The following is a 7,620-nucleotide window of genomic DNA, read 5'->3' as shown; positions in this document are numbered from 1 at the left end:
CACACACACACACACACACAGTGGTTGTAATGAGGAGTCAGACAGACAGACAAGCGTGCTGCACTGATGTGACTCAAAGCGTTGTTGTTGTTGTTGTTGTTTGCTGCGAGTTGCCACTTTGCATGTTTATACTGTTTATATATTGTTTACTTGAAACTTGTCAAACAACTTCTTTACTGCTTATATATTCTGTTTACACTATTTTTTATTGTTTATCTTTGGTTTTAGATCACTTCTCTTGCCGTGTCCTTTTTTCTACTGGGACTGTTGAAATTTCCCCACTGAGGGACCATGAAAGGAATATTCTATTCTACACACACACACACACACACACACAGAAAGACATCCATTGAGACATACACATAAAGATGCACAAACACACACACACACACACACACACACACACACACACACACACACACACACACACACAGACTTATAGGTGCACACACACAAATGTACTCACACACAGACAGACAGGCAGACACACATCACACAGATATACTCACACACACAGAGACAGACATACAGATGTATTCTCACACACACACACATACACACAAAGACACACATACAATGTACTCACACACACACACACACAGACACACACACACACACACACAGATGTAATGAGCAGTCTGCAGCCTCAGTCACCGATGTGTTTTATTCTGTAGAAAAGTGTCCGGAGCAGCTTATCTGGGCCTCGGTGGCGGGCCGAGGCCGAGGCCGAGGCGGCGCCGGGCCAGCGTAGCCTGACGTCCTGGTGTCCGTCGCCACGGTAACACTGTCCAGCGTGCGTTACATTCCGATGGGAGGTTGTGCGTTGTTGGTGTAACGGGAGGTAACGAGTGGAACTGCGGTCGAACCGTAGCTTATATGACTGGCGTGCATGTATTTGTGTGTGTGTGTGTGTGTGTGTGTGTGAAGAGGAAGTACAGGTGTGGCCACATCTGCATATTCGACTGACATAAAGAACAACACACGGTTACCACGACGACACAGACAAAGAAGAAACATGCGACAGTTCATAAAAACAAAGAAGCTCCTCTGAGGAGGACGCGGGAGGGTCTGATCATGTGACCTTCTGCGGCGGGGGGGTTAGCGTTAGCCTCCGAGCTAAAGGTCGTCCGGGACGACGGCGGTTACCCCGGCGACGACGAGGACCGAGAGAAAATCTGTGGGCTGAAAGGAAAAGCCAGGCCGGAGCCTGCAGACGGGACCAGGACCACCTCCACAAGGTGAAGGACATGTAGATGCCATCATGACCACATGAGATGGTGGCCCGACACCACCGGTTTCCATGACGACCACCTGGCCTAGCCGTGGAGCAACGGTGGGGAAAGAGTCCATCACGGTGTGTGTGTGTGTGTGTGTGTGTGTGTGTGTGGTGGGGGGACCAGACGTGAAACAAACATCTGCAGACAGAAAAACATAAACTTGTGCAAGTTGAGCGTCTAGAGCTTCTGATTGGCTGCCGAGGGAGCGACGGGACCTCCTCATCCTCCCGATGAAGCCGATGGAGGTCAGATTCCAGGAAGAAGAAGAAGAAAACACAAACAAACGTCCCCAAAACTCAGAAAGCAGAAATAAATATGAGAACGTTCCCATTGCTTGTTTTTGTGTCTCGCCGGCGCCCCCAGGCTCCGCCCCCTCCGAGGGGGGGGCAACTCGTCCCGTCAGGTGGGGCAGAAGAACGGCCTCCACCTTCACGCACCAGGGCGTTCCCAGCTTCTCCTCAAACCTTAAGGATTCCTTACTTGCGGAAATCCGGAGTTTACGGTGCGGATCTGGAAGAACGGCGTTCTTGTCGAGGAGCCGCCCGGAGGCCGGCGTGCTGCGGCGGCTCGGGGCTGCGGGGCCTTCAGGTACGAGCTGAGATGTTTCTTCATGTTTTCTGATTGCAAATAAAAAAACGCCGTCCTGGCAGTTCCTCTCCTCTCCACTGGGCCGGGGTCGGAGCTCCTGCAGCGACCATCTTGTGAGGATCGCTGATGAAGGATGAGCTGGAGGCTCCCCAGAGGTTCTCAAACATGCACTTTCCTCCATGAACCACCAACCTGGAACGTTCTGAGGGAACGGTTCTCGTCACCACAATTTACGATGTTTTTTTTTTTTTCCAGAACTGCTGGAAAAAGCCTCCAGCTCAGAAGGGCTCTCACGCTTCCCCAACACATGGTGCACCCCAGCTTTGGTCTGAATCAGAGGAGGACCTTGGGGGCTTGAGGGGGGGGCAAAGATAAATCTGGAGAAGAAGCCGGGAGGAGCCGAGTCCACCTGGTATCTGGAGGGATCAAGACTGGACCCGAGGATCTGAACCTTCCTCATGCCTTTCCAGAAACGGCTGTGAACCGAAGGTCCAGGCGCGACTGCGGCGTCTCGCCCGTCCATCAGAGGAATCATGCAGGAGTGGAGGTCCTCGCTTCTTCTCCTTCTCCACCACAGGAGAGTGAGCGCTTGGCGTGGAGCTTCGCTGCAGTTACACCTCCAGCACACCAGGGGGCGCCGTGGCTTCAAGGCCGTGTGAACCTCAGCGGACAAACAGCGGCCGCCGCCTTCGGGGAGAAGAACCAGGAAATGAAAAGCGGGACGTCTGGAAGCGGCAGGTCGGCGCCGCCGTGGAGCAACAGGACGCCGCAAGGTGACGGGTGAAGACCAGGGTGAAGACCAGGGTGAAGACCAGGGTTTGGAGGGAGGAGGAGCAGTTGGACCTTCTCGACCTGCGGGGGAAGATTCTTCAAAACGACATCCGGCCACAAACCCTCCGCCTCTGGCGTCCGGCTCCTTGTTGCGAAGGCTGGAACGTTCTCCCTCCACCTCATGGAGGAATCTGCTTCAAGAGCTCCGGCGTGAACAAATGAAAGGTGTAGCGTTAGGACCCCCCCGCGGCGGCCATCTTTGTCCCTGCGGTCCGCTGGGCCGGCGTGCGGCTGGCTCACTCGCTGACGCTCCGCCTCTCCCGGATCATCAGCTTCTTCATCTTCATGCGTCGGTTCTGGAACCAGATCTTCACCTGGCGCTCGGTGAGGTTGAGGAGCCGCGCCACCTCCAGCCGGCGGTCCCGCGTCAGGTACATGTTGTACAGGAACTCCTTCTCCAGCTCCAGCGTCTGGTGCTTGGTGTACGGGCAGCGCTTCTTCCGGGTGGACTTCGCGTGGATCCAGCTGGCCGACGGGTTCTCTGCGGGGAGGAACCACACCCACGTTAGCGCAAGCGGCGACGAGCGGAGGAGATCCAAACGCCGTGACCTTCGACCCCTGCGTCATCTACGCGATGCCGGAAGATACCGAGACAGACGGCGGGGGAGGAGCTTCGCGGACGCGCGGGGAGGAAACGCAACACCTCGGCGACGACGCTCCGACCTTGTTTTTTCCTGCTGGATCATCTGAGCTTCCCTGAGGGAAAACATGATTCAAAAACGAGAACATATCTCTGCGAGGACAGACGCTCCACTCGCAACCTTCTAGCAGGTTGCGGTCGCCAAAGATACGAGGATGCATTTTGCAGCTGGAGCATTCGTTTAGGACTTTTGACTTTCTAATACGTGGGTTTTATCTTCCAGACATCTGCGTCTCCTCCCGGGTTTAACGTTCAAAGGTTCACACTTGGATCGGAGCGGAGCGTCTTCCGGTTCCAACGTCTCCGATGTCACGTGACTCCGTGTGGAATCGCGCCCCAAATCACTCGGGACCAGACTATTTGCTGGAGGGAGGGCGGCGGGAGATAGAGATCTGGAGCGCCGGCGGCGCTCGTAAATCAGCCTCTCAGGAATGATGAACCGGGTCTGAAGTGACGGCCTGTATTTCAAGGCCCCTCCGGACGCCGCCGTCGCCCGGCGACGCTCCTCAAAGAGGGGAGGAGGAGGAAAACACCCACTGACTGACTGGTTTCGGAAAAATACTCGGTGGAAAAGCAAAGGCTTGTTGTTCTCCCAGGAGGACCTGGAGGAGGAAATACTTCTCAACTGCAGCTCAGTGGAGAAAAACACAGCAGTACTACTCCAAGTACTTCTCACTACTCCTGCACGCTTCCTCCATGGACACCTCCGTCCTGGAAAACCAGGACAATAGAAACATGGGTCCTGGTTTTCCAGCCTGTGATCATAAAACAACCAGGAGAACATCAAACAGGAGAGGAGGAGCCATGGATGGATGGATGATGGATGGATGGACGTGTGAAAGAGGAATAATGGATGTTGGATGGATGGATGGATGGATGGATGGATGGATGATGGATGGATGGACGTGTGAAAGAGGAATAATGGATGTTGGATGGATGGATGGATGGATGGATGGATGGGTGGGTGAAGAAGGGATGATGGATGGAGAGGTCTGGAGGACAGAAAGAGGGGTGGATGAGGGGATGAATGTCTTTTCAACCCTTCAAATTCAGTTCTTCTTCTTCTTCTAAAGTGACTTCCACCAGCAGGATGAAGTAACTAAACCCAGAGTACTCAAATACTCGAGTATTCCAGTTACACTCCTCTTTTGGAGTGACTTATGAAAAACACATTTCTATTCAAGACTGTGTTTGCAATGAAATCCCTCGCCTGACGTGCGTGCACGCGCACGCGCGGCGCCACGCACTCCTGCAGCTGCTTCCGTGCGTGTTTTCACGCGGATGCGGTGGAGTGTGCGGGGCTCCTCGGAGGAGCGAAGCTACTGGAAAACTTTATAACCTCCATAAAACGGTCTGTTCAGCCGCAAACCTCCTGCTTCTCCCTCCGCCTCCTCCTCCGCCCCGGATCCGCCCCGGATCCGGTCCGGTCCGGTCCGGTCCGGTCCGGGTCTGCAGCGGGACCACTATAACTCCTCTACAAATCATCCCTCTGCTTTGTTTGCTGTCCGCTGCAGGACAGTTTTTACAAACCATCCCGCAAGAGGACGGACAAATAGATGTATAATAATAATAATAATAATAGTCATACGTGATAATCATGATCATCTTAGGTCATGATGAGAAAAATGGCAATAACAATACTACTACTACTATTACTAATATCATGATAATAAAAAACATCATAGTAATAATTATTATAAATATACAAAGACCACTACTGCTAATAAAAACAACAACAAAAGTAGCAGTAGTATTGGTAGTAATAATAACAATGATAAAAATAATGATGATCATAGTAATAGTCATACGTGATAATGATGATCATCTTAGGTCATGATGATAACAAGGATAATAACAATACTACTACTATTACTACTACTACTACTACTACTACTACTACTACTACTACTGCTGCTGCTGCTACTACTACTACTTATATTATGATCATAAAAATGACCATAGTAATAATTATTATAAATATACAAAGACCACTACTGCTAATAAAAACAACAACAAAAGTAGCAGTAGTATTGGTAGTAATAATAACAATGATAAAAATAACGATGATAATAATAATAATAGTAATACTAGTCGTAAATAATGATAATAATAATAATAATAGTAATACTAGTCGTATTACTATTATTATTATCATCATTATATTTATCATCTACCAATATGAATTCACCTTGAGATGATAATAATAATAAGAAGAATATACTAACAATTCAATTCTACAATGCTGATAATAATGAAAATACTACTACTACAAATACTACTTCCACTTCTTATAGTAATGATAATGATGGGGTTATTAATAAAAACAATAATTATTATAGTTATTGTTAATATAACAATACTATTTCTACTACTACTACTACTACTAAACAACAAAGGCAGCAGTAATAATAATAATGATAACAACAACAATAACAACTACAATAATAATAACAATTGGTTATTGCTATTATTATTGTTGTTATTATCATTATTATTATTGTTATCGCAGGTGTTGTTGCTGTTGTTCGTGAATGTCTTAGCTATCCTCGGTCTATTTCTATTCCTATTTATTTTTGACATGAGCACTGTTACGCTGCTGTGACAAAATAATTTCTCCTGTGGTGATCAATAAAGCTTATCTTAAATTTTAAAATAATAGTAACAATAATAATAAAAATATTCTGGTGTGGAAAGTGATTGTGAAAGTAAATGCGATTTTATTTGTTTTCGGTTTAAACCCCGTTGGCCACTCAAGCTCTCCCGGTCCGACGTTCGGTCCAAATATTGATGATCCACCTTTTCTGATCACTTTCATTTTAAACACACACACACAGCGAAGCCTTTTAATTCTCTATTTTACTTTCATGGCCCTTTTAAAAGGACGGTAAAACGTGAAATTACGCACGAAGTGAATTTGAATTTGGGCCTCGACTGACACACACACACACACACACACACACACACACACACACACACACTCACACACACTTCAAATAGTTTTTTTTCAACTTTCTGACAAACTGATAAATAACAGCTTCATTATTTTAATGGACAATAAAGTTTTATATTTTACCGTTCAGGCCTGAGAGACATTTATAGGCCTATAAAAGTCACGCGTGCACACGCATGCAGGCACGCACGCACGCACGCACGGTTAAATATCCGCGGTCCGGTCGTCCGCTCTCACCGGCGTCCGGTTTCCGCTCCCGCTCCCCGGCGGCGGGCTCCGGTCCGGCCCCCGGCTCCTGCGCGGCGCCCAGCCGCTCCAGCACCGCCTCCGCCGGGCTGCCGAAGCTCTCGGCCTCGGGGGAGGCCCGCGACGGAGGGGAACCGACGGGCCCGACCGGCTCCGGCCCCGGCCCTGGTCCCGGCCCCGGCCCGGGCTCCAGCTCCGGCTCCGGCTCCAGCTCCGGGGGTCCGGGGAAGTCCGCGGGCCCGGAGCTCAGGCCCTCCCAGCAGCGCACGAAGCGGGCCTCCGGGCCGAGGGGCTCCCCGGGGCCGTAGTACGGTTGCGGCTGCGGCTGCGGGGCCAGCAGCGGGTGGAAGAGCCCCGGCTGCAGCGGCGGGGACGCGGGCGCGCCGCCGCCCCACGGCGGGAAGCCGTTCAGCGGCGTCTGCTTCCCGGGGAAATGCGTGAAATCCGGAAGGTGAGCACCGGCGGCGGCGGCGGCGGCGGCGGCGGCCTCCCCGGCGGCCGCGTCCTCCGCCGTCGCTCCTCGGCCGGGCTTCCCGCATCCTGCCGCCGCCGCCGCCGCCGCCGCCGCCGCTGCCGCCGCCGCCGCCGCCGCGCCCTGCAGCCCCCCCGGGACGAAGTGCGCGCCGAAGCCGTCGTCCCCCTGCAGCCCCATGAGGGAGTAGTAATTGCTCAGCGACATGCTGCCTTTTACGATTACAATAAAAAAGCGTGCACGAAACGCGCGGCTGCGAAGGCGACACAGCTTGGCGTCCTCCGCCGCCGCCGCCGCCGCCACCGCCGCCGCCGCCACCGCCTCCCGCCCGCGCCTCCGCCGCCGCCGCCGCCGCCGCCGCCGCCGCCCATTGGCTGCTCGGCCCGTCACGTGGTCGCACGGTTTTCACCGGGAGGAGGATCGATAGCCGCGGCACTTTGTGCTCCGGCCGCCGCCGCCGCCGCCGCCGCCGCCGTGCACGGTTAAAATGCCGTCCACGGAGGAGCGGGAGGGGGGGGGGAATACAACCAGCAACCCTCACTTCCGGTTTGACCGGCAGCGCGTCTTCTTTGTGCAGGATTCGCCAGTGTGTGTGTGCGCGTGTACGTGTGTAGCT

At 52.4% G+C, this 7,620-nt stretch overlaps 1 protein-coding gene across 1 annotated transcript; it reads right to left on the bottom strand.

Moving 5' to 3' along the window:
- Nucleotides 1-659: 659 nt before the first annotated feature.
- LOC147236917 (homeobox protein Hox-D9b-like) lies at nt 660-7,211 on the bottom strand. The gene is made up of 3 exons (XM_086163114.1): nt 7,107-7,211; nt 6,524-6,950; nt 660-3,177 (listed from the first exon to the last, which is right to left on the bottom strand). Exons 1-3 carry the CDS (start codon nt 7,209-7,211, stop codon nt 2,933-2,935), a joined length of 777 nt encoding a protein of 258 aa, XP_086019240.1. The 3' UTR covers nt 660-2,932.
- Nucleotides 7,212-7,620: the final 409 nt, after the last annotated feature.

The sequence above is a fragment of the Fistularia commersonii genome, chromosome 2, assembly GCF_037954325.1.
Source record: "Fistularia commersonii isolate RoL2024-O1a breed Wild chromosome 2, RoL_Fcom_v1.0, whole genome shotgun sequence".
Lineage (NCBI taxonomy): Eukaryota > Metazoa > Chordata > Actinopteri > Syngnathiformes > Fistulariidae > Fistularia > Fistularia commersonii.
Note: the sequence above shows the minus strand (reverse complement) of the source record. Positions and strands in the feature narration are given on the sequence as shown.

What these genes read in the sequence shown, in the direction of transcription:
- LOC147236917 (XM_086163114.1), bottom strand. Translation starts at nt 7,211, where the DNA reads ATGTCGCTGAGCAATTACTACTCCCTCATGGGGCTGCAGGGGGACGAC. An exon ending in GCGCGGCGGCGGCGGCGGCG is followed by an intron (nt 6,951 to 7,106) that starts GCAGCGGCGGCG and finishes CCCGGGAAGCAG; the next exon opens with ACGCCGCTGAACGGCTTCCC. An exon ending in GGAGCGGAAACCGGACGCCG is followed by an intron (nt 3,178 to 6,523) that starts GTGAGAGCGGAC and finishes TCCTCCCCGCAG; the next exon opens with AGAACCCGTCGGCCAGCTGG.